At 44.7% G+C, this 26,449-nt stretch overlaps 3 protein-coding genes across 7 annotated transcripts in view; 2 read left to right on the forward strand and 1 right to left on the reverse strand.

The window, feature by feature from the left end:
- Positions 1-3,370: 3,370 nt before the first annotated feature.
- jmjd6 (jumonji domain containing 6, arginine demethylase and lysine hydroxylase) lies at positions 3,371-12,671 on the reverse strand. Its single transcript, XM_044099711.1, has 6 exons — positions 12,290-12,671; positions 9,322-9,710; positions 8,298-8,584; positions 4,925-5,060; positions 3,892-4,030; positions 3,371-3,812 (listed from the first exon to the last, which is right to left on the reverse strand). The coding sequence occupies exons 1-6, from the start codon at positions 12,416-12,418 to the stop codon at positions 3,681-3,683; spliced, it is 1,212 nt and encodes a 403-aa protein (XP_043955646.1). The 5' UTR covers positions 12,419-12,671; the 3' UTR covers positions 3,371-3,680.
- A 401-nt stretch (positions 12,672-13,072) lies between these two features.
- mettl23 (methyltransferase like 23) lies at positions 13,073-15,718 on the forward strand. The gene is made up of 5 exons (XM_044099712.1): positions 13,073-13,725; positions 14,216-14,320; positions 14,420-14,657; positions 14,735-14,819; positions 15,449-15,718. Exons 1-5 carry the CDS (start codon positions 13,624-13,626, stop codon positions 15,672-15,674), a joined length of 756 nt encoding a protein of 251 aa, XP_043955647.1. The 5' UTR covers positions 13,073-13,623; the 3' UTR covers positions 15,675-15,718.
- A 4,867-nt stretch (positions 15,719-20,585) lies between these two features.
- Positions 20,586-26,449, forward strand: part of LOC122821625 (caskin-2-like) — a 33,084-nt gene continuing 27,220 nt past the window's right edge. The window contains exons 1-2 of one of the 5 annotated variants that reach the window (XM_044099714.1): positions 20,586-21,120; positions 25,006-25,230. In XM_044099714.1, coding sequence (XP_043955649.1) covers positions 25,137-25,230 — 94 coding nt within the window. In that variant the 5' untranslated portion in view covers positions 20,586-21,120; positions 25,006-25,136. The remainder of the gene's footprint in view (positions 21,121-25,005; positions 25,231-26,449) is intronic. The other 4 variants (XM_044099715.1, XM_044099713.1, XM_044099717.1 and 1 more) reach the window with 4 other exon arrangements.

The raw sequence follows: 26,449 nt of genomic DNA on the forward strand, positions 1-26,449 counted from the left end.
CACAAACAAAACTTATTTCTCACTTTTATTGCCTGTTTGAAATGAAAACAAACTCAGAGCAGATAAAGTAAAGCTGCAGCATCAACAGAAACAGTTTATCATTAGGAAACAGATTAAAACCAGGCTGAGTAAAAACACAATCCTTCATTTCTGCACAAGGATTCAACACATAAAAACTCCTGAAGGCACATTGGTGGAAACACGTTGACTGCAGAACAGCTGCTGCACCTGAGAGCCGCTAAAGCCACAAAAACAGGAAGGAAGCCTGAAAAACTGCTGATCTTCATCTGGAATCATCTGGAAGAGACAGAAGAAGAGTTAATGAAGACATGAACTGTTGTTGTTTGAGGAGCAGAAACGTAAATATCCTAAAAGCTATTTATTGATTGAGTTACTGATTTAAAGATGTTCTCCCTAATAAACCGGCTCATCCTGTTCAAACCACTGGCCCTCATTCTGCATGTCCCTTTAAAACACACTTTGTATTAACCTGCCAGTAAGTTGAGGTCCTTAATGTTAGCCTCTGTTTTGGACCCAGTTCACCATTTTTTAAATATTTTTTATTTTTTTGTAATAAATTAAGAATCTCTTTGAACCATTCAATGTATTTCTGGCTGGTTTCTGTAAATCTCTAACACTACTGATGGTTGATGCTCAGATCCTAAATCTGCTGACTGCACAGGTTGAGTTGGCCTAGTTAAAGTGTTTCCTATGGAACAGCAGTCTGAGATGCAGCAGCCCCAATATTTGGTGCTAAACACTGAAAACTGTCCTGCCTCTTAAGAAAGACAACAAGAGGAAATCAATTCTTTGGAGACAGGCTTCTGGGGGTTTAGAGCTGGATCCAATTCTGCAGCAGAGCAGAGGTTCATCCATTTTTAAGGTCAAAGGTCAAATACTTTGTTTTTCTGAAAGCTCAGAGTTCACATTTAATCATTGGCTTTAACAGCAGCAGGGCTCACAGTTAGCAGTTAGCCTGCAGTTTAGAGGCTGAGACAGAAGCAGATAGATGGGACAAGACCAGAACCAGAAGAACCACAACAGAACCACAACAGAACCACAGAAAAATCAGTTAAGCAGCTCTCATATTTGGATCATTAGCAGATTCAAGGAATTTGATTCTCTAACCGAGTCAAAGCTGGTATGTTTAGTCTGGCCACTAGAGAGCAGCATTTGCTTCAGTTAAACTAATACGCTTTTCTTCAGTGGAGTTTCAACTGTTTTAGGGTAATTATGATGAGCTGAATCCAGAAATCCCGTCAGTTTTACTCAATCAGGTGAACTTTATGAACTGTGGATTCAACTTGAGCATCAAAAAGCATTTCTTGTTCTCACATGTGGATCAGCTGAGAAAAAACATGTTAGTGATGCTGAGGGTCTAGTAGGACGGGGGTTCTGTCTAAGGCCCCATATTACCTTGGGCCGGCCCTGGAGGAACAGCCACTGTAATGCGAATCTCTGGAGTCCACCTGGAATCCGCCTGGAATTCACCTGGACTCTACCTGGAATTCATATGGAATGTACCTGGAATCCGCCTGGAATTCACATGGAATGTACCTGGAATCAGCCTGGAATTCACCTTGACTCTACCTGGAATCCGCCTGGAATTAACCTTGACTCTACCTGTAATCCGCCTGGAATTCACATGGAATCTACCTGGAATCCGCCTGGAATTAACCTGGAATCTATCTGGAATCCGCCTGGAATTCACATGAAATGTACCTGGAATCCGCCTGGAATTAACCTTGACTCTACCTGGAATCCGCCTGGAATTCACATGGAATCTACCTGGAATTAACCTGGAATCTATCTGGAATCCGCCTGGAATTCACATGGAATGTACCTGGAATCCGCCTGGAATTCACCTTGACTCTACCTGGAATCCGCCTGGAATTCACATGGAATCTACCTGGAATCCGCCTGGAATTAACATGGAATCTATCTGGAATCCGCCTGGAATTCACATGGAATCTACCTGGAATTAACCTGGAATCTATCTGGAATCCGCCTGGAATTCACATGGAATGTACCTGGAATCCGCCTGGAATTAACCTGGAATCTATCTGGAATCCGCCTGGAATTCACATGAAATCTACCTGGAATCCGCCTGGAATTAGCCTGGAATACGCCTGGTATCTACATGGATTCTGCCTGGAATTCACATGGAATGTACCTGGAATCCGCCTGGTATTCCCATGGAATCTACCTGGAATCCACTTGGAATTCACATGGAATCTACCTGGAATCCGCCTGGTATCTACATGGATTCCGCCTGGAATTAACATGGAATCTACCTGGAATTAACCTGGAATCCGCCTGGAATTCACCTGGAATCTACCTGGAATCCACTTGGAATTCACATGGAATCTACCTGGAATTAACCTGGAATCCGCCTGGAATTCACATGGAATCTACCTGGAATCCACTTGGAATTCACATGGAATCTACCTGGAATTCACCTGGAATTCACATGGAATCTACCTGGAATCCGCCTGGAATTCACATGGAATCTACCTGGAATCCACATGGAATCTACCTGGAATCCACATGGAATCTACCTGGAATCTATATATATATTTATATATATATAGATTTTATATCTATATTTTCTCTGATGTTTATTTCATGAACTCTAATTGGGCCGAATCTTCCTTTAACACTTGAGGTTCTGCAGTAACTTCAGTTTACAGCCCAGAACCTCCAGCAGCTTTAAACAGTTTAGAAACTTTAAGGTATAATCAGACTGAGGGCAGCCAGGCTTTAGTTTGCTAAATTATTATATTTAGCTAAATATTATTGGTAAGGCACAAGCAGGCCTCCTGACATACAGACTTTAAAAAGCTCAAATAGGTTACTAGGGCATCAAGGATAAAATGGGCAGGGGCTCAAGCCCCCTCTCAGCCCCCCCCTGCACCTGCCTGCTTATCAGTGTTTCTTCAGCAATTTACAGAAATCCAATTTTATGACATTTAACGCCTGGAATTCACATGGAATCTATCTGGAATCTGCCTGGAATTCATTATTATTATTATCATCAACTCTATTGTTTCTACAACATGGAAATATTTTCAGTTCTTCTCCAAACCGAGCCCAGTTCTGGTTCTGCTGGAGGAACTGGTTGTCTACTGTCGCCCCCTTCTGGTCAGAGCGTGAGAGTAGACAGGAATCAATTTGAATAATGAACTGAGATGATTGGTAACGGACCGCCGCAACGCTGCAGAACTCGGCCGGTCCAATCTCCAGGCCGGTTCTGTTTCTTTGTTTGGTCCAGAACCGGGCTGAGTCCAGCAGAACCTGCTTAAAGAGCCTCGAAGATGCTGAATATTGTCATGGTTACGGGGCAGGACAGTACAGACACCGACAGCAGAACTTTCCCTCTGAAATTCTTTATTTTAAGGCCCAGAAAACAGATCCGACGGTCAGGCAACGGTAAAAGTGTTTAATAAAAACCAGGAAACCATGTGACATCACTTCCTGTTTTTGGCACAACTGGAGTCCCAGAAGCTGAGGCTCGGCTGCAGCGTTCAGGTGAAGAAGGCCTCAGTCTAGTCCAGAAAGGTCAGAGTTCACCAGAGCAGCATCCATCCTGGACCTTCAGTCTACAGAAGCACCAGAACGCCTCATCGAACAGGTTTAATAGTTAAAGGTGGAAGGTCACCCAGGGGTCACGACCCCAGGGGTCACCGGGACGAGCAGCGCTCCTTGCTGGCGCAGTCGTCCTGGCTGGTGGAGTCGCCGTTGGCCGCCGCCCCACAGGTCCGCCTCTTCTTCCTGCGGTGGGACACGGCGTCGCCCTCGGAGCCCGACTGCCCCTGCAGGACAGACGCAGAACAGGAAGTCAAGTGACAGGAAGTACAAGGCTCGGATCGTCAGACGGCGTTCCGGCCTTACGTCAGAGTCGGAGTCGGAGGAGCTGGACGAGGAAGAGGATGAAGAGTCGCTGGAACTGTCCGACGCGATGCCGGTCGACTCCTGCAGGTCGACCTTATCAGCCAGCGCCGCCAGGTCCGGACGCTCCTGCTTCAGGATCCTGGAACACACACACACGCACACACACACACACACACACACACACACACAACAAAACACAAACACACACACTGGATTAATGCAGAGCCGCTTCAGCACCACAGCAGAACAAAAAACTTTAAAACAATTCTTCCTCAAAGAAAAATAAAACTGAAACTTTGGAAAGAAAACAGGAAAAATAAAACTGAAACCTGAGTTAGATCAGGTTTATAATAAAATAATAAATACTGGAGGATAAAAACTAAGTAATTTTTTTTCCTCCCCACCAGGGGGTCTTTTTGTGGCTCTAGTGTCCTTTATATGACAGCAGGCTGACAGGAAAGGGGGAAGAAAAGGGGGAAGACATGCAGCAAATGTCGCCAGGTCCGGGAATCGAACCCGCAACGGCCGCGTTGAGGACTCAGGGCCTCCAAGCGTGGGTGGCGCTGTCCGCTACACCACCACAGCACGACCCAAAACTAAGTAAATTTTAAACAAATAAGGAAAGGTAAAATATATAAAATACTGTAGAAACAAAAAGGTAAATTATTGAATTAAACTGAATGACATTAAAAAGAACGAGAAGAATAAAAATAATTAAAATAAAAAATGCAATAAAAGGAGAATTTAAAAAAATTATTAAAATGAAATAAAATAGTGAAACAATAAAATGAAACAAATTACTATTAAAATATGAGTAAAATAGTCAAACTAAAAAAATAAAGTAATAGCTGAATTTAATTTCAAATGCAATAAAAATCCAAATAAAATAAAACATCTTAAACTTATATAATGTAGTTTTCAAAGACAAGATAAAACAAGCGTTTTATTTTGCTACCCTTTTATATTCTACGTTTATTTGGAACCTTTAAAATAAGAATGTCTCAGATGTGTTTGTGTGGCGCCGCTCTCTTACCGGTACCACTTCCTGGACAGTTTGGGTCGGCCGCGCACCGTTTTGTGCCAGACGATGGGGAAGTTTGTGGTGCTGGCGAAGTTCTGCGTGACGGCAATCGTTGTGTCCAAGTTAAGGACGACATGCCACCAGCCACCTGGAAACCAGTGAAAACCAGTGGATCAACCAGTGAAAACCAGTGGATCAACCAGTGAAAACCAGTGGATCAACCAGTGAAAACCAGTGGATCAACCAGTGAAAACCAGTGGATCAACCAGTGATCAACCAGTGAAAACCAGTGGATCAACCAGTGGATCAACCAGTGAAAACCAGTGGATCAACCAGTGAAAACCAGTGGATCAACCAGTGAAAACCAGTGGATCAACCAGTGAAAACCAGTGGATCAACCAGTGAAAACCAGTGGATCAACCAGTGAAAACCAGTGGATCAACCAGTGAATCAACCAGTGAAAACCAGTGGATCAACCAGTGAAAACCAGTGAAAACCAGTGGATCAACCAGTGAAAACCAGTGGATCAACCAGTGAAAACCAGTGGATCAACCAGTGAAAACCAGTGGATCAACCAGTGAAAACCAGTGGATCAACCAATGAAAACCAATGGATCAACCAGTGATCAACCAGTGAAAACCAGTGGATCAACCAGTGAAAACCAGTGAAAACCAGTGGATCAACCAGTGAAAACCAGTGGATCAACCAGTGAAAACCAGTGGATCAACCAGTGGATCAACCAGTGAAAACCAGTGAAAACCAGTGGATCAACCAGTGATCAACCAGTGAATCAACCAGTGGATCAACCAGTGGATCAACCAGTGAAAACCAGTGAAAACCAGTGAATCAACCAGTGAATCAACCAGTGATCAACCAGTGGATCACCCAGTGGATCAACCAGTGAAAACCAGTGGATCAACCAGTGAATCAACCAGTGATCAACCAGTGGATCAACCAGTGATCAACCAGTGAAAACCAGTGGATCAACCAGTGAAAACCAGTGGATCAACCAGTGAAAACCAGTGGATCAACCAGTGATCAACCAGTGAAAACCAGTGGATCAACCAGTGATCAACCAGTGAAAACCAGTGGATCAACCAGTGAAAACCAGTGGATCAACCAGTGAAAACCAGTGGATCAACCAATGAAAACCAATGGATCAACCAGTGAATCAACCAGTGAATCAACCAGTGATCAACCAGTGAAAACCAGTGGATCAACCAGTGGATCAACCAGTGAAAACCAGTGGATCAACCAGTGATCAACCAGTGAAAACCAGTGGATCAACCAGTGATCAACCAGTGAAAACCAGTGGATCAACCAGTGAAAACCAGTGGATCAACCAGTGAAAACCAGTGGATCAATCAATGAAAACCAAAGGATCAACCAGTGAATCAACCAGTGAATCAACCAGTGAAAACCAGTGGATCAACCAGTGGATCAACCAGTGAAAACCAGTGTATCAACCAGTGATCAACCAGTGAAAACCAGTGAATCAACCAGTGAATCAACCAGTGGATCAACCAGTGGATCAACCAGTGGATCAACCAGTGAATCAACCAGTGATCAACCAGTGAAAACCAGTGGATCAGCCAGTGATCAACCAGTGGATCAACCAGTGGATCAACCAGTGAAAACCAGTGAATCAACCAGTGAATCAACCAGTGATCAACCAGTGAAAACCAGTGGATCACCCAGTGGATCAACCAGTGAAAACCAGTGGATCAACCAGTGAATCAACCAGTGATCAACCAGTGAAAACCAGTGGATCAACCAGTGATCAACCAGTGAAAACCAGTGGATCAACCAGTGAAAACCAGTGGATCAACCAGTGATCAACCAGTGAAAACCAGTGGATCAACCAGTGATCAACCAGTGAAAACCAGTGGATCAACCAGTGAAAACCAGTGGATCAACCAGTGAAAACCAGTGGATCAACCAATGAAAACCAAAGGATCAACCAGTGAATCAACCAGTGATCAACCAGTGAAAACCAGTGGATCAACCAGTGGATCAACCAGTGAAAACCAGTGGATCAACCAGTGATCAACCAGTGAAAACCAGTGGATCAACCAGTGATCAACCAGTGAAAACCAGTGGATCAACCAGTGAAAACCAGTGGATCAACCAGTGAAAACCAGTGGATCAACCAATGAAAACCAAAGGATCAACCAGTGAATCAACCAGTGAATCAACCAGTGATCAACCAGTGAAAACCAGTGGATCAACCAGTGGATCAACCAGTGAAAACCAGTGTATCAACCAGTGATCAACCAGTGAAAACCAGTGAATCAACCAGTGAATCAACCAGTGGATCAACCAGTGTATCAACCAGTGATCAACCAGTGAATCAACCAGTGAATCAACCAGTGAAAACCAGTGGATCAACCTGTTGATCAACCAGTGGATCAACCAGTGGATCAACCAGTGAAAACCAGTGGATCAACCAGTGAAAACCAGTGGATCAACCAGTGATCAACCAGTGAAAACCAGTGGATCAACCAGTGGATCAACCAGTGATCAACCAGTGAAAACCAGTGATCAACCTGTTGATCAACCAGTGGATCAACCAGTGGATCAACCAGTGGATCAACCAGTGAAAACCAGTGGATCAACCAGTGGATCAACCAGTGAATCAACCAGTGAATCAACCAGTGATCAACCAGTGGATCAACCAGTGGATCAACCAGTGAAAACCAGTGGATCAACCAGTGAAAACCAGTGGATCAACCAGTGATCAACCAGTGAAAACCAGTGGATCAACCAGTGAAAACCAGTGAATCAACCTGTTGATCAACCAGTGGATCAACCAGTTGATCAACCAGTTGATCAACCAGTGGATCAACCAGTTGATCAACCAGTGGATCAACCAGTGGATCAACCAGTGAAAACCAGTGGATCAACCAGTGAAAACCAGTGGATCAACCAGTGATCAACCAGTGAAAACCAGTGGATCAACCAGTGAAAACCAGTGGATCAACCAGTTGATCAACCAGTGGATCAACCAGTTGATCAACCAGTGGATCAACCAGTTGATCAACCAGTGGATCAACCAGTTGATCAACCAGTGGATCAACCAGTGGAAACCAGTGGATCAACCAGTGAAAACCAGTGGTTGAGCTGATCCAAATGACAGACGGTGTCCGAGGTGGATCAGAACCAGCAGTGGTCCGATCAGCTTAATGTTTTCTAAAATCACTTCCTGAATGATTCTCTGATATTTTCCGTTCAGTGGTAGCCGGCGGCTAGGCTAACGTTGTGCTGCTGATTTCAGTGACAGAATTTGAAGCTCAAACGTTTTTTTGCTTAAATCTGAACTGATGGAGTTTCACACAGAATGGAACCTCATGGATCAGAACGGAACGGCGAGCGGAACCGGACTGACCGGGGACGAAGACGGTCTCTCCGGGCCGCTGCAGCACCTCCAACGGCCTGAAGTCGGGCGGCCAGGTGTGCTGCTGGGTGCGGGGGTAGACCACGCTGAACCAGGTGACGGCCTCGTCCTGCTGGTTGCCGCCCTCCTCCCGGGTCACCTTGATGAGCTCGCGCGGCGTGTTGGTGGGGAACAGGCACCAGCGCTTGTGGCCCTGCACCAGGGCGTTCCAGGCGCTGGTGCCCAGCGGGTCGATGTGGATCCCGGTGCCGGAGCGGGCCGGGCCCATCACAAACCACCTGAGGGGTCACAGGTCCCAGTTATGATGAGAAAAGAGACGATTCCTTGTTTTTTAGTAAACTGTGGCTGCTTGGCAGAGAAATTACACAGCAACATTATTAGAAATATTTTAATAATATTTATTATATCCTTCTTTAAGATAAACAGGATTTATATCAGTAAAGTGATCACAGTAACTACATTTAATCATTTTTGTAAGGCGGCAGAGGTTGGAGTTTTCTGGCCGATATTCAAAAAGCCAAACCTGCTGAACGAGCTAAAGATACGATTCTTTAGTCTGAAATGTTGATAAATAAAGCAGGAAAGTCGCTGAGTTGGCAACAGCAGGACAAATACTGTTATCTGCAAACATTCTGTAATGAGTGGGTGGGCGGGGCTAGCTCTGTGGGCGTTTAGCTCTCTGGGCGGGGCTAGCTCTGTGGGCGTGGTTAGCTCTCTGGGCGGGGCTAACAGCCAAACCTCCGAGGACAGTGGGTTATTTTTAATCCTTTGCTGAGGTAGACCTGATCGGTTCACATGTTAGTATCGGCCGATCATTGATAAATCAGTGGACCTCTACAATATTTTCAAAGATATTGATATGAATTGATACACCTTTACTGAACAGAGGAGAAAAATTCATGGTGTTTTTAAATATCATTAATTAAAATTATTAAATTAAAATCTTACGAGAATCATAATCAATGCAATAAATGCCCAACCCTGTTTAAAGGTGCGGAGTCAGCGAGGGGCTCACCTGTACGGCGGTCTGCGTTTCTCCCCGGCGAACTGGAACAGGTCGTCCCTGAAGAAGAGCGGCACCTCATAGTCGTCCAGCAGCTTGCGGCGCTTGGCGTGTTCGCCGTAGCTGCTGTCAAAGATGTAGAGCGGGCTGTCATCATGCGTGGACTCCAGGTACTCCACGTAATACTTCATCTTCAGCTTCACAGAGTAGCCGTCGTTGTCCTCGCCGCACTTGAACTTCTGGTTGCGGTATTTGCGTTTGAGGCGCTCCAGCGTCCATTTCTCCCGAGCTGGCCAGCTCTCCTGGCAGTTGAGGAGGACGACGGGTTTGTAGGGGCGCTCGAAGCGCGAGATGAACTCCTCTGGAGAGAGGTGCAGCGCGTCCACACGCTCCACATTGTCCTGCAAGACAGGAAGTCCTTCATCAAGGGAGGCAAAACCACAGGAAGAAACCTAAACGGCTGGTTTGGTTCTGGACAACATGAAGCTTCAGTTCTCTGCTGATTAGATGTGTTGCAATAAATCAATTAGTCACATAACAAATTAAAACTTCACATCAAGAGGGGCCAGTTGAGGAGCATCTGGTCAGGATGCCTCCTGGACGCCTCCCTGGTGAGGAGTTCATGTCCCACCAGGAGGAGGGGAAACCCAGGACACTCTGGAGGGACGATGTCTCTCTGCTGGCCTGGGAACGCCTTGAGATTCCTGGGAACGCCTTGAGATTCCTGGGAACGCCTTGAGATTCCTGGGAACGCCTTGGGATTCCTGGAGGAGCTGGAAGAAGAGACTGGAGAGGGAAGACTGGGCCTCCCTTCTGAAGCTGCTGACCCCACGACCCGACCAGGATAAAGGGGAGAAGATGGATGGATGGATGGAAATTAAAACTAAATCAATCATTTCCATGATTTATTGCTTTTCTCCTATCATAAACTGGGTAATAAAAGTCTTCAGTCTGCTACTTTGGTCACAAATAAATATTTTTTTATTACAATTTTGTTTACAGATTCTTTATAATTCACTTTATTTGTTGGTTTATTTTAAAATGTCTTCCAGTTCCAGTGTTTAATGTTCATTAGAAATTCAGTGTAGTATAAGCCTGGCGGCCCGCCATGCTTTACCAGCCCCCGCCAGGCTGAGCATTTTGTTTTTAGAAAATTTAATAATATATATATTTAAGTTTAATCAGGATAGAAAGCGTCTCTGTTGCTCTGAGCGATTCACTGGCAGAGCAAATTTATTTCTAAAAGAAGTTTAGAATTGATTATCATTTAAATCCGGCAGAGCGGACCAATCACAGGCCGGCGCCTCAGCGCGCTGCGGCTGCTCCGTCTTTTAAGTTTACCTCAGCAGGGATCGCGCTCCTCCGTCCACTCAGAGTGGACCGAGGCTGACCTGTATGGGTATCTACATCAACATCCTGTGAGGAATCATGTTTCTGTAGAGAACTCCTCATCAAGGTCAGAGTTCAAAGCCGCCGTGTTCGCTCTGGTTGTGCAGCTCTATGAACAGCAGGAATAACTTTAGTGGCTTTCAGAGGAGCGTTGAGGATGATTTATCTTAGTGAACAAAGAATGATGTGGGGCTTTTCCATCTCACCTCGCTGCCCAGCGTGTGGCGCTGTCTGCCCTGTAAAGCTCATGTCTGTGTTCCTGGTTGGTCGGAGCGTTAGCGGTTAGCCAACCAGCGCTAACCTCATCATGCAGGTTCAGCCGGTGAGGAGCTTCATGCTGGTTTTATATTATTTTATTTTTATTTCTATTATTATTTTTCCGGTCACACGAAGCATCAAAGCGTATCAAATGCTTTGTCCACTTAGCCAGACAGAGTTAATGAGCGCAGAGATCAGAGAAACTCGTCCCATAAACTGGAGCGACTAAAACAGTTTCTGTGACTCTTATTAAAACTCAACAGACAGAAATGTTACAGCTGTTAAAGCCACATTAGCAGCATTGAATTAAATCTCAGTTTGTTGCTCATCTCTCAATAAATAAATGTTATATTTCTGTATCTGTGCTCTGAGTTAAAATATTATCACTGTGGCCCCTGAAGCCCTGGGGGCCTCATGGAGCCGCTGACTTCATTTGGATTCAACAGAAATGCAAATAATTAATATTCATTTTAATTGTATTTTTTGATTTGTTGTTTCTTAGACTAGTTGTGGGTTTAAATATCGTTTCACTGGCCATGTGTTCCCCTAACATTTAATGACCCAGAAATATTTTTACTTTTCCTGACTACTTAACGTCTTTAATACTAAAACATGGTGGACCGCCCGCCGGGCTCAGCAGGTTTACTGGGAGAAACTTTTAGGTTTATTGATCTTTGAGAATGTGTTCTCAAGACAACTATATTATTGTTTATAGTAATACTTTGTGGGACATTTTATCATCCAGTAAAATCTGTTATGGCCTGACTGAAGGTTCTGGTTCTGTCTGTGTGGAAAGAAACCGAAATGCCTCCAGCTGTGGAGACGACCTGAGTGTTTTTACATTTACCTCCAGGGTTTCCTCAGTAACAATGATCTGTTTCTTTACCTTTATAGTTGTTTCATGACTGGCTTTAACCTCTGTTCAACACTAATATCAAAGTCTGTCTGAGGAGCACTGTAAACGTTACTATTACAATACATAACACCATATCTGGAAGTGGGAACCAATAAAACATTACATTTGAAGGGATTTCAAAGCCAGGGAATAAAAAAACTAAACTACTTCTATGAAGAACAGTAATGCGCGTTTTTAGGTTAATAGTGCTGCTATTTCTACATTCATTAACAGGTTATGTGATCAATCTATTAACTTTACCTACTTTAATTTCTCATATAAATATTAGTCTAATAGTGCAATAGCAGGGGTGCAGCACCGGCTCCTCCAGCAGAGGGCGCGCTAACAGCGGATCCTACATTGTCTACGTGACCAGGCGCACTGTTCTCTGCGGCTAGCTGCTGTTAGCTCGGCTGGGGGAGATAAACTGACTGTTACCTTCACGGTTTGATGCGACACGTCGAAGTTCTCATAATAACCATGTTTCATCCAGTCTAGGGAGTCCTTCAGCTCGGGTCTGGCGCTCCGCTTCGCCTCTTTTATTCTCTTCTTACTTTTATGGTTCATTTTCTTCCGGTTAGCAGTGTCTGATTAGCCTCTAGCTGAGCTAACTCGGGGCTACATTCACCCACCTGCTCTCTGCGTCGCTTTAATAACACAAAACGACAACATAAACGTAAGCTGCTCTCAAACTTCTGTGACGTGTGACTATAAATGTGAGCTTTAAAATCGCAGACACACCGTTAAAGTTTGATAAAATCTAACAGCGGGACACACAATGCTTGTGAAACTGATTACGCAATTAACACCCGCCCTACATAAGGCGGAAGGCATCTGATTGGCTGCAGCTTTACGAAAATTGCAGTGCGCTGATTGGTGTTCGTTATCTACAAAGCATTCCCGCCCATTAATGTTATTGGCTGCTACCTTCGAGACCTACCCGAAGGTCGGAATGTTTATTTCATATTAAACGCCATCGTTCTTTATGTTCAAACGAAATAAAGACAAGCTTGACCTTTCTGGACATTTAATAATATAATGTTTATATCAGTTATTGAGTACATCAGTTAGCAGATCCTTCTGCTCTTCTTGTTCCAGCTAAAACACAGTGAACGACATTTTCAGTAAACATTGCGACTTTCGAGGAAACAGGAACGCACCAAAAACACTGGGCGGGATTTGCAACGAGACAAACAGATACTCTGTCCGATTTACTAGCCCGTGTAGAGAGCGGCGTGCTACGAAGGACAAGTTAGCGTTTTATTTCAGCCTTCTTCTAAACTTGCTTTATTAACGATGCGTTACTGCTGCTGTTTTTATTGTTAACTCACTGTTTTATCCTAAGTGATTTTGCGATGTTTAAGCCAAAGCTCTATACTAAATTATCAAACAAAGTGACAGGTTTTGATGGTTAAAGAGTTTCATATTTGCACATTACCCAGAATTAATAATATAATAATAATTTGTTTAAACTTATAATAATTCATACGTTTGATTCGCATAGTTATGCTAATCATGATTACCAGTCATACTTAAAAAGAAAACTCTTCATCATCGATGTTTAGCACCGCTAGCTGACTCGAACACCGGCTAATTGCTACGGAACGGACCCCTCATCTAATCGCAGAAGAAGCTACCAGCGTGGCTGTCATGGCGATTCTCCCATCATAATAGCGGAGCTGAGATCCACTCAGTGATTCGTTCAGTGTCTCTGACCACTGAGTCCAAGCTAACCCAGAATGGTTTAGCTTCAGGGTTAGTTGGTGGACAATATGGAGGAGAGCGGAGAGGAGGCGGGGGGCGCAGCCTGCAGAGTTTTCACCTTTAAAGACGAGAAAAGTCCAGAGGAGAGTCTGAGTGTCTGCATCCCAGAGGTTTGTCCCTGCTGCTCCGCTACCTGTTCTATCCAGGGCTCCAGGCTACAAAAAATAATAACAACGAGAAAAATGCTGGATGACAATACAGTCATTATATTACCAGAATAAAGTTGTAATTTTATGATAACTCCTCCACAAAAAGTAATGAAAATAAAAAGAGGAATGTTGAGCATCTTGTGAAGTTATCTTGTGGTAGGGAAATATTTGTAGAACTCTCCAAGCTTTTTCCTCATTAAAACAACGTTTTTCTCCTAATTATATGACTTTCTGCTGACATTATTGTGACATTATTCTATTAGTATTATGACTTTATTCTTGTAATAAAAACTGGCCTTAATACTTTCACATTAATATAAACAGATGCTGATCTCCTATTTGTTTTTTTAAAATCTGGGAAATGTAAAAGATTTTCTAAAGTTTGAATTTGAAAGAAGAGCCTGATAGAGCTGAGTTATTAGAAGTTCCTGTTCGGTTCTGACTCCCTCAGGTTCTGGACCCTCAGTATGGGATGTACGTGTGGCCCTGCGCCGTGGTTCTGGCCCAGTACTTGTGGTTCCACCGAGACCAGCTGAGAGGCCGGGCAGTGCTGGAGGTGAGGAGGTCGGGTACCCAGAAGGAAACCTTCTGGCTTTTGAGTTTCAGGCCAGTTTCTGACCCCGTGTTGACCCCGTGTCGGTCCTCCTGTGCTCAGCTCGGCGCCGGTGTGGGTCTCCCCGGCGTGCTGGCGGCCCGCTGCGGCGCCCACGTGTTGCTGTCGGACGCATCGGACCGGCCGCGGTGCCTGGAGAACGGCCGGCGGAGCTGCGCGGCCAACGGGCTGCGGGACGTCGGCGTGCTGGGCCTCAGCTGGGGGGACGTGACCCCGGAGCTGCTGCTGCTGCCCCCGCAGGACGTCGTCCTCGGCTCGGACGTCTTCTACGACCCCGAGGGTCGGTATGAGACTCGGAGATGAAGGCTCACTCCTCGTCGTGGCGCGGTGTGGCTGAGCTGCTGCTTCTGCTTCCAGATTTTGAAGATGTTCTGGTGACGTTTGTCTGCCTGCTGAGGAAAAACCCGGAGGCTCAGTTCTGGACGACGTACCAAGTGAGGAGGTACGGCTGCTGCTAGCTGCCGTTAGCAGGTCCTCTGCTGGAAGGGGTGAAATATTTAAATCAGGTTTTCATTTCTCAACCTCAGGTTTGAGAACATTTATCCAGACTGGATCTAGCAGGTGGTTTAAATTCAAATCTCCAGAAAACTGAAAATGTGTCACATCAGAAAATGTTGCAAACTTCTGACTGCATCAAACCTACACAGGAAAGGAGTTTGTTTCAATCAGGAGAATAAAGACAAAGAGGTTTAAGATGGAAGGAATGAAGTCATTTTCCTCAGACTCCAATTATTTTCTTATTCATAAATCTGAAAGTATAACTTCTCAAAATGTTCAACATTCCTGGATTTTAATTCAGATTGTCTTTTATAATTATGACTTTATTTTGATGACTTTGTTTCTCTCGTATTGTGAAATGATTTCCATTCAACCATGATAATAATAATAATTATTATTATTATTCCGACTCTTTTCCCATAATATTTATTCTCATGTTTGGACAGAAATACTTCAGTCCATCTGCAATAAAATTTGGTTTAGTGAGAAAGTTTGACATCTTTACCAGCAGCCCAAAGTTTCAGTGCCAGTGCGGTAAAGTGTCTGACCTCTGACCTCTGGTTGACCTTGCAGCTCTGATTGGTCCCTGGAGGCCCTGCTCCGCCGCTGGAGGCTGCGCTGCGTCTCGGTGCCGCTGGCGGACTTCGGTGCGGATGGGTGTGAGCTGGCCGGGTCCGCGCTGCCGGGCAGCCACACCGTCCACATGATGATCATCAGCAGGGGGTCAGAGGTCGACCCGCCAGCCCAGGGGTCACCGTCTGCCCCCAGACACGCAGCCTGCTGCTCAGCTGCTCAGTGAAAAACCGACTGAAATGAAAACATTAAAGCAGATTCAGGTTCTGATGGGAATCTTGGATATTTCTGGATTTGACTGCAGATTTTCAGTTTTCTCAGCAGAGGGCAGCGTTCCACTGAGAACATTTGTAGTTTGATGAAAGGACTTCCTGTTTCTGGGCGATACAGCTTCCCTCCCTCCTTTTATCTGAATTCATGTCCATCTTTGTGTAGGTTATTTCTTTGTTTAGTCCTTCTAGTTGTTTTAGCTCTTTGTTCCTTAGTTCTGATTATTTCTAGATCAGCGTTGTTTCTGTTTTGGTTCTGTCATAGTTTCTTTGTCTCTTTCCATGTATCATGCTGACGTTAGCTTAGCTTTAGCTCCCTCCCTCATCAGCCATGAAAACATTTAAAAGGGGTTGAATGATGATAGGCAGAAACAGATTGAAGTATTTTATTGTGTTTTTATGCAGTGACCTCTCAGCTGGAACTGAAGGTGTCCTGTTAAAATAAAACAAATGGATGGATATAAGTCTTGTAATACACTGAAATACTCTGAAATGTTTGTAGATGTGGTTTACCTCTGTCTCTTCCTCTGCAGGGTGTTCAGTAGTGTTGTTACGTGATGAGCCGAGGCTTCGAGGCGTGTGTCAGTAATGGAGGGGGCGTTTCCGTAAAGCGCGTATCGAGGCTTGCTTCATTTAGGGGAGGAGCCGAAAACGATGACGTCAGAGGCCTCGCTGCCCGGCTGTACCACGTGACTGCTTCGGGAAGCGGCTCAGATTTTGTCGCGCGGTTTGACAGCTTTATAAACCCCACAGGCTCCATTCAAAATGTGGGTTGTTGTAGGCGAGTTGCGGTCAGTTGAGAGAGTGGACAGAGTTTTGATAGCAGAGTTTGGATAGTGGTTATTTAGTTTGAGACAAGTAGGGAGAATAAATAAATATATATATATATATAAACACTACAACTTCCCCCACCCAATAGGACAGTTTCACTAGGAAGTCATAGGAAAGCACGGGCCGCAGCACGTCGTCCACAACTCCTCGTCCTCTGGTCGTACCAAAGGGAGGGAGAGAGAGAGAGAGAGAGGGGGGGGGAACAGATACAGAGAGAAAGAAAGAGAGTTAGAGACAAATATATATACACATAGAGAGAGAGAGACAGAAAAAAAGAGACAGAGAGATGCACAGATACAGAAAGAGGGAGAGAAAAAAAAAGACAGAGGCAGAGAGAGAAAGAGATAGAGAGAAACAGAAAAATTAAAAATAGATACATACAGACAGACAGAAAAAGAGGGAGGGAGAGAAAAAAACAGAGAGAGAGAAAGAGATATATAGAGATAGAGAGACAGAGAGAAAGGAAAAAAGAGAAAATCCTATCCTGTATCCTATTTTTAATTTTAATTCTAATATTAAGGATATGTGAGTTTTCACCTCCTGATTTAACTCGAGTTACCTTGAACTCCAATACCATCATCACACATCATAAGCAGATTTTCTCTGGAATAAACAAGGTATTGATCTAAATGAATTTATTTCCCCTTCCCCCTTTATTTATTTATTTATTTATTGGGATTAATATTTAATGATTTTAGACTTTATTATTTCAGGATTTATAAATGGGTTATTTATTTAATTTGAGCTCTTTACTATTTATCTCACTATTACATATAGGATTGGTTAGTTAGTTTTAAAGTTCTTAATTTTTATTTTAGGATTTTTAAGATAGCTGTGGGACAGGATAGGATTTTCTCTTTTTTCCTTTCTCTGTGTCTCTCTCTTTCTCTCTGTATATATATTTTTCTCTCTATCTCTATATATCTATTTCTCTCTCTCTTTGTCTCTTTTTTTCTTCACCTTTTGTGAAGTCATTCCCAAGAGCCATAACAGACAAAAATTCAATGCGTCACACGTGTTAAGATACAGCTGGCTGTGATTATACACCTGGCCAGTAGGTGGTGTCGTGTGCACATGAAGCTTCAAGAAATCAACCCTTTCTTGAACCAGTTGGCTCAAGTGGTTCAATGCCTCATGAGGCTTCATCTCACCATCACTAGTCTGCACTATTTCTCTGCCTCAAGACTCCTCTGTAAACCAGCCACTAAGGGCCGTCCTAACACTTTAGCTCTCTACCTCCCAGGATTTAAGCCTCCCATTCGCGGCCGTTACTTGTCAGATCCTCAGTCCGGGCTTCTGCCTGGTTGGATGTACTCTTCATGTTTTGCTGCTACCTTGGATCCTCTGGGGGTTTTTTGTTGCAAGTTTTTGATACTTATTGATTAAATCATCAAACTCAGCAGCTGCCGCCGCTTCTCTGCATTTCAACAACCTCCATCATGACAGTTTAGACCAACATGTTCATCTAAACCTGGATGCTTTTAAAATGGAGCCCCTGCAGAGATTAGAGACAGTCATAATGATGACCTCATCACTGCGAGCCACCAGATGCATCAGCTGCTGATGAGGTTCAAATGAGCGAAGCAGATCAGTGCAGACAGACGGAGTCTTACTGATGGTCATACATGCTGGCAGAGCTCCACTGTGAAACAAAGAAATCAATGAATATTTCAGCTGCAGCACAATAAACAGTTCAAACTAAAACTGCATCACCACCTCCCAAAAACAAAGGAGCACACTGGGGATTGAACCAACAACCTGCCAGCTACAACAGCACAAACAGGAACTGAAGAAGCTTTGCAGAAATAAGCTTCTCCATCATTTTAGTTTTCTGTCAAACTTTTATTCAGTTTGGATTCAGTTCCACCACATAAGAACATCTTCCATCTATCTACCATTTTATGACGTGGATTTGTCAGGACTTGTTTCCAGCTGTTTGGAGAAATCCTCCATCCGTTTTTCAAGCGAATCCATCTTGTAGTGCGCTTCATCACCTTCGCTTTCATTATTGGTCTTCATCTGAGCGACTGTGTCCAGCAGAGTTTCCCCCCGTTGCTCAGCCTGGGCAATGGGCTCTGACCTCTGGGTGGCACCAGTCTGATGTTACCAGTTGCTACCAGCGCTGAGCTTTGTTTAGTCAGTTCATCTGTGCTGCCTGGATTTATTCATCATTAAAACAACCATCATTCACTACAACCTGGGTCCTCCACGTTCTCCTCACCACTTCATGCTGTGGCATCATGAGTCTGTTGTGAAATATTTCTTCAGAAGTAATAGCTGATGGGAATTAAAACATGATTCTTCTCCCTGAAGGAGCCGCGGGTCAGAACCACTGCTGAGGGAGGCGCTGCAGTGGAACCACTGCATCTGAGGATCCACTTCTTCTAAAGCCGTCCAGACTGTCAGGAAACTGGAAACATTTCACTGAATATGGGAACTTTTATATTTTAGTTGGTGTTTTATTATAATTTTCTGTACTAATATTCATCCACATCTCCACTAATTTTTATTGTTTTTATTTTTTATTTTTTTTATTTTTATTCGTAGTCCGCACCACGAGCTAAAAGGTTAGCTTGGCTAACCCTAACGCATTGATCATGAACATTAGTCCCACTAATGCCACAGCACTATTCAGCAAAAGCTAATGCTAAAGCGCTAACATCGAGACTGTGTTGAAATGAAATGTGAGGAGGCTCTGAAAACAACCCATGTATTTGAATTTGTGCTTGTATTATTTAAAAAGTGGAAGCAGTATTCTCTACTTCAAAATAAGAGCATGAATATATATAAATGTCTAGTTACCTAAAGAAAAACAGTTAATAATCTAAACTTCAACACAGATATTGAACTTCATTAAGTTGAAAGTTTACAAAACAAGAAAGAAAATAAATTGTTGCTTTAGATTTTATCTGGAAAATGAATTTAGGTGAAGCTAAATGCGCTAAACTTTATCAAGCTGAATGAAAAATTAGCTCTGTTGTTAGCGCTTTAGCGGACGAGTTCCCACCAATGCTTGCTTCAAACTGGTCACTCTGGGTTTTCCCAGCGATCTGTACTGGGAACAGACCATTGCAGCAGCTGGACCCTCCTCTTCCTCAGCCAGACCTTCATCATCATGGACCGGAACCTCAGCATGATACCTCCTGGATGAGTTCAGGATCTGCTTGCTGACGGAGCAACATGAAATCCTCCAGTTCAGTGATTTGTTGTCTAACTGGGATTTGTTGCTGAACTAATTTTTCCGGACTGGGATGAGATGTTCAGGAAAACCTGGAATAACTTTTCATTTTCCTCTGACGGTCTCATTAAAGTCTGCAGGGAAAGTGACTGGAAGCGGGAGGGAATGAGTCTGACGGACCTTCGAAGTTCCGCGGAGCCGCACAACACAACCGGAAGAGGACTGTTTGGGGTGTCAAAATAAAAGCCTAGTTACATGTTTGGTACGAGAACATAACATTGGACTGGGGAATAAATCAGTTTCATCAATTATTTTCTGTTTATGAAGATTTACGTTTTGTAAAACTGACATGTATTTTAAATGGATAGACCCTGTGGGCTTCCGTAGTGCAGCGATGTCAGCCGAACTCATCAACCATTTTGGTTTCCAGTTTTTATTTACTTCGATTTTTAATTCAGATCAACTCCCAGAAGGAATGATTGAAATAAAAGCAAGTTATTTTAAATATTTTCTGACATTTGTAAATATTTTTAAAAAATTATGGTGAAAAAAAAATTCAGATTTTATTTTTATGCTCCATCACCCTAAAATCTTTTTCACTATGTGTAGATGAAGATGTCGTGTTGCTTTAAACTGTATTTTAATCTAAATAAAAGCCTTCAATATTGAATTCATGTAAAAACAGAAACCAACTGATTTGAGCTGTTCTTTATTTTATTGTACGGTGGGAATAAAAGTGTAAAAATATTTCTCTCTTAACTCAAATGATTGATTTTTAAATACTCATTTTTATTTCATACATTTATTCTCATTTAGTGACATTATTTAATTTCTTCAGTTTATGGTTTGTATGTTAATACTTTTGATCTGACTCTTATTAAAACTGATTCATGTTAAAACATTAATAATATTGAGAGATGATTGACCTTTTGACCTTAGGGACATAAATGGGTCAGTCCAGAGAATGGATGAAATATCTCATAGATGAATAATTGACTATTGACTCGGTAAGAGACAAATGTAGGATTTTAAAAGTTGAGGTTTTATTTTGAAGGCCTGATCCGGATGCGTCCTGCTGCCTTCAGGGTAACTTGACAGCGTGAGTAAATTCGGGAGAGTCCAGAATGTGGCATTCAGGGAGAGGAGGGAAAGCTGGAGCAGCGGGACCACCCGAACCCGTTTAAAGGAGCTGAACTGGACCTTCAATCCGGAACCGTGAAGAACCCATAGCTGGTGCATTCTGGGTCCAGGTAAAGCGCGGGAAAACCGGAACTTTTCTGGAACATTCCCGTTTTCTGGACACTGGGAATTCGGGCTCCACTTTTCCAGCTCCTGTCGGACTTTTCCCGCAGCTCTTCCTGGGAGTTTGGTGGATTTAAAGTTTCAGCCTCAAGGTGAGTCTTCTTCCAGGTTCCGAACGGGGGTTCTGGCTCTGATTTCAGGGGGAAAAAGGTTCTTTCTGGATCGGGTCTAAGTTCGGTCCGAAGGTCGGTTCTGTAGCCTCCATGTTGTGTTCAGGTACCTGAACTGAGTCGTGATTTACAGCATCTCTACTGCGTTTGGGTCCACAAGAAAGTGAAAGTTTTATTTTCTGTAAGACAAAAAGAGACGCAGAGGGTTCTGGTTCTGGTTCTGGTTCCAGTCCCGGTAGAGGGTTCTGGATGACCCATAGAGCCCGGAGGACTGACGGAACCGCTCCGTTACATAACAGACTGGATCCGGGATGAAGCTCCGACCTCCTCTTCATCGCGGAGCTGGAGCAGCTCCTGTTGCCCAGGGCTGGTTGTGGTGTAATCAAAGCCTCCTGTCACTTCACCTGTCACAGGTGTGTTTGTGTAAACTACGGAGGCCCTGAGGGTTTAAAAAAAATCACATATCAAGAGGCTTTAAATTCTCTCGAGACCAGTTTCACTTCTACAGACAAGTTTTATCACTAAAAGTGAAATTTATATGAATTAAGACTCATCTAGAGAGAGTATTCAAGGAGATTGGTGGAACGTTGAGTGGAGGGAAAAACTGGTAAAGTGGAAACCTGCTGTGGAGCTCAAACAGCGTAGTTCCTGATTCAGAACCGCTGCAGAAGTTCTACCTGGATGGTTTGGACCTTCAGGTTCTGAGTCCAGATCAGGTTCATTTTCTCCAAACTGCTGAGAGGACTTTGCTTCACAATCCAGTCGAGTTTTCAGTTTTGAATGTTTTCCTTCCACTCAGTTTTCTCTCTGTTCTGTCTGTGACAGAACACTCTGGATAGAAAAACATTTTGTTTTGGAAAGATGAATATTGGTCAGTGAGTCGACACCAAACAAGTGAAATAAATCAACTTTTTTTTTCTCCAAAGAGTTTCTCTTGCGGCGCCAGTGGCTCATATTTTTCTGACAGTAGGCAGACAGGAAGGAGGGCAAGGAGAGGGGGGAAGACCTGCGGCAAAGTTCGCTGGGACTGGGAGTCGAACCCGCGACGTCCGCTAACCCGCTGCACCACCACAGCACGGCCCATAAATCAACTTTTTGATGGATTTAATAAATAATGACGATCGGAGTTTGTGGTACTAAAGAAGCAGACGTGGTTCTGATCCAGAACCGGCCTGGACCCGGATCAAAGAAAGCTGGATGGCTTTCAAAATAAAAGCCTCCTGATTCCAGCCCATTAAAGGCCACTAGTGCCAAGAAAGTTTCCATCCATCCATCCATTGTCCATACACCTTTCATCCCTAATGGGGTCAGGAGGGTTGCTGGTTCCTCTCCAGCTGCGTTCCGGGCGAGAGGCGGGGTCACGGGGTCACCCTGGACAGATCACCAGTCTGTCACAGGGCAACACAGAGACACACAACCATTCACACACACTCACACACACACACACCTAGGGAGAATTTAGAGAGACCAATTAACCCGACAGTCATGTTTTTGGACTGTGGGAGGAACCAGAGAACCCGGAGAGAACCCACCATGCACAGGGAGAACATGCAAACTCCATGCAGAAAGACCCCGGGCCGGGAATCGAACCCAGGACCTTTTTGCTGCAAGACAACAGCTCTACCAACTGCACCACTGTGCAGCCTGCCAAGAAAGTTTTAAAATACATAAATGAAATGGAGGATGGATAATAAAAAAAGAGATTTTCCTGTCCAGGGTCTTTGCCCAAATGTTTCTTAACAGTTTGTTTAGAAACCTGTGGGAGGGGCTCGAGGGGTGCAGTGTGATGGGTGGCAGCTGAGGGAGGGGGCCCTGGCGGTCCGATCCTCGGTTGCAGAAGCTCTTGGGACGTGGAATGTCACCTCTCTGGTGGGGAAGGAGCCGGAGCTAGTGTGTGTGAGGTTGAGAGGTTCTGGTTAGAAATAGTCGGTCTCACCTGGACGCATGGCTCTGGTTCTGGAACCAGTCTCCTTGAGAGGGGCTGGACATACTTCCACTCTGGAGTTGCCCAAGGTGAGAGATGCTGGTTTCAGGAAGAGGAGTGTGGTTCTGGTTCTGGTTCTGGAACACTGGACCAGCTCTACACCCTCAGCAGGTCCTGGAGGGTTCTGGGAGTTCGCCCAACCAGTCTACATGTGTTTTGTGGACTTGGAGAAGGTGTTCGACCGTGTCCCTCGGGGAGCCCTGTGGGGGGTTCTCCGGGAGTATGGGGTACCGGGCTCCTTGATACAGGCTGTCAGGTCCCTGTAGGACCGGTGTCAGAGTCTGGTCCACATTGCCGGCAGTAAGTCGGGCTCGTTTCCGCTGAGAGTTGGACTCCACCAGGGCTGCCCTTTGTCACCGATTCTGTTCATTACTTTTATGGACAGAATCTCTGGACCAGCCAAGGTGTTGAGGGGATCCGTTTTGGTGGCCTTAGCATCAAATCTCTGCTTTTTGCGGATGATGTGGTTCTTTTGGCTTCATCGGGTCGTGATCTGCAGCTCTCGCTGGAGCGGTTCACAGCCGAGTGTGAAGCGGCTGGGATGGCGATCAGTGCCTCCAAATCCGAGGCCATGGTCTTGAGCCGGAGAAGGGTAGAGTGCCTTCTCCGGGTCAGGGGGGGTGTCCTGCCCCAAGTGGAGGAGTTCAAGTATTTCAGGATCTTGTTCACGAATGGGGGAAGAAGGGAGCGGGAGATCGACTGTCGATCTACGTTCCCACCCTCATCTATGGTCATGAGCTTTGGGTCATGACCGAAAGAACGAGATCACGGATACAAGCGGCCGAAATGGGTTTTCTCCGTAGGGTGTCTGGGCTCTCCCTTAGAGAGAGAAGCTCAGTCATCCAGGAGGGACTCAGAGTAGAGCTGCTGCTCCTTCACATCAAGAGGGTCCAGTTGAGGAGCATCTGGTCAGGATGCCTCCTGGACGCCTCCCTGGTGAGGAGTTCATGTCCCACCAGAGGAGGGGAAACCCAGGACACTCTGGAGGGACGATGTCTCTCTGCTGGCCTGGGAACGCCTTGGGATTCCTGGAAACGCCTTGGGATTCCTGGGAACGCCTTGGGATTCCTGGGAACGCCTTGGGATTCCTGGGAACGCCTTGGGATTCCTGGAGGAGCTGGAAGAAGAGACTGGAGAGGGAAGACTGGGCCTCCCTTCTGAAACTGCTGACCCCACGACCCGACCGGGATAAGAGGAAGAAGATGGATGGAGCTAGCAAAGAGCTGCAAACATTAATCTGATTAATGAAATAATCAGCTAATATAGAAATTGATTAATCATTAACTGGTGAATGCAGAATCAGTAAAAGACGATCAGCTGAGAGGAAAACAGATAAATAAAATCTCAGCATTTTTCTTGAAAAAAGAAAAGTTTCTTTTTCTGTAAATCTGTTGCTGTCAATGATCAAATGCTTCCTAATGGAAACCTGCTGTGACTTTCAGGCAATAAATGTTGATTTTCTGATTTAAAATAAGAGACAAATTATTTGTTCATGTGTATTTTTAATGGGTAATATTGTGTTAAAAAGGGTTTAAATAGCCAAATTTTTTATTTATTTTATCCAAACAATCAATTAATCATTGGAATTGATTAATCAACACCAACTGATTAACCAATAATCGATTAATTTTAACTGTCACTGTTAGCGGTGATTCCACCTGGATCTTCTGGATCTTCTGGGTCTTTTGGGTTCAGGAGGATTTAAAGATGGCGGTACGAACTGCAACTTCCTGTTCAGCTGGAGGGTTAAATCTCTTCCATCCGGGTCCAGATGTGATCAGAACCAGAACTTTTTCTGCAGTGTTTAAACTCCGGAGACGAAGATGAAGATCAGACTGATGATTTGATCTTCCTCCTCCTCACTGCTGCCTGTCCTCTCTCAGGTCCTCAGGTCCTCCAGGAGAGGAAGAGGAGGCTGCTGCTCAGGATGAAGCTCTGAGGAAGAGGAGGAGGGATCCTATTGAAGCCGGTCCGGTCCGGTCCGGTCCGGTCTGACCCGAGGAGAAAGACAAGGATGGGAAAGGAGCAGGAGCTTCTCCAGGCGGTGAAGAGCGGAGACCTGCTGTCCACCCAGAAGCTGCTGACCCGGCTGAGGACCGGCAGGAACAGTGAGTCCAGACGGGTCGGGTTCTGGGTTCTGGTTCTGGGGTTTGGTTTTAAATGATGTGAAGTTCTGATTGAACTTCCTGTTGTAGTTTCGGTTCTGGAACCAGAAAACATCTTTCAGTTGGGAAGGATCAGGTTATTCCAGGTTATTCCAGGGTATTCCAGGTTATTCCAGGGTATTCCAGGTTATTCCAGGGTATTGTAGGCAGCGTTTTGTCTCCCAGATGTTTTTATCTGGGTCATCAAGAGCGTGTCCAGTCAGCTCTCTGCAGAAACCCGGTTCTGTAAACCCAAAACCACATGTGAGAAACCGCAGAGAGCGTCTGTGTTCTGGTTCTGGTTCTGGTTCTGGTTCTGGTTCTGGTTCTGGTCCGTTACAGGCAGAGGAAAGTCTGGCTTCAGAATCTGAAACAAGTTTGTTAAAAGGTTACAGGTCGCTCTGAAGGGGGTGGAGGGACTAACCCTAACCCCCCCCCAGAGTTTAGTTCAGATTAAAGTTTAGTTCAGATTAAAGATTTAGTTCAGATTAAAGTTTAGTTCAGATTAAAGTTTAGTTCAGTTTAAAGTTTAGTTCAGTTTAAAGTTTAGTTCAGATTAAAGGTTTAGTTCACAGACAGTTACAAAGTCGGCCTTCTATCACTTGAAGAACATTTCCAGGATTAAAGGATCTCAGCCTGATCTACAGAAACTCATCCATGTATTTCATTAGCAAACCAAAAACAGCCTGTGCTTGGTTGGACGGTGTGTGTGTGTGTGTGTGTGTGTGTGTGCGTGTGTGTGTGTGTGTGTGTGTGTGTGTGTGTGTGTGTGTGTGTGTGTGTGTGTGTGTGTGTGTGTGTGTGTGTGTGTGTGTGTGTGTGTGTGCGCGTGTGTGTGTGTGTGTGTGTGTGTGTGTGTGTGTGTGTGTGTGTGCGTGTGTGTGTGTGTGCGTGTGTGTGTGTGTGCGTGTGTGTGTGTGTGTGCGTGTGTGTGTGTGTGTGTGTGTGTGTGTGTGTGTGTGTGTGTGTGTGTGTGTGTGTGTGTGTGTGTGTGTGTGTGTGTGTGTGTGTGACAGCTGCCTTTATCGTTACTCAGACCCGGTTCTGTCGGGTCCAACCCGTGTGTTTATTCTGGGCAGCAGAACTTCCTGCCGGGTCGGTTGGCCCATCAGGTTCTGCTACCGGACAGCAGCTTGGTTTCGGTTCTGTTGGTTCTGTTTATTTGGTGGTCGCTAACAGTATA

Source organism: Gambusia affinis, linkage group LG19, assembly GCF_019740435.1.
Source record: "Gambusia affinis linkage group LG19, SWU_Gaff_1.0, whole genome shotgun sequence".
In the NCBI taxonomy this organism is placed as follows: Eukaryota; Metazoa; Chordata; class Actinopteri; order Cyprinodontiformes; family Poeciliidae; genus Gambusia; species Gambusia affinis.

Excerpts from the sequence above, each read along its gene's own strand:
- mettl23 (XM_044099712.1), top strand. The coding sequence starts at position 13,624 with ATGGAGGAGAGCGGAGAGGAGGCGGGGGGCGCAGCCTGCAGAGTTTTC. Across the intron at positions 14,658-14,734 it reads CGTCTTCTACGACCCCGAGG|ATTTTGAAGATGTTCTGGTG; the intron begins GTCGGTATGAGA and ends TTCTGCTTCCAG. Across the intron at positions 14,820-15,448 it reads ACGACGTACCAAGTGAGGAG|CTCTGATTGGTCCCTGGAGG; the intron begins GTACGGCTGCTG and ends TTGACCTTGCAG.
- jmjd6 (XM_044099711.1), bottom strand. The coding sequence starts at position 12,418 with ATGAACCATAAAAGTAAGAAGAGAATAAAAGAGGCGAAGCGGAGCGCC. Across the intron at positions 8,585-9,321 it reads AAACGCAGACCGCCGTACAG|GTGGTTTGTGATGGGCCCGG; the intron begins GTGAGCCCCTCG and ends GTGACCCCTCAG. Across the intron at positions 3,813-3,891 it reads CCTCCGACTCCGACTCTGAC|GGGCAGTCGGGCTCCGAGGG; the intron begins GTAAGGCCGGAA and ends TCTGTCCTGCAG.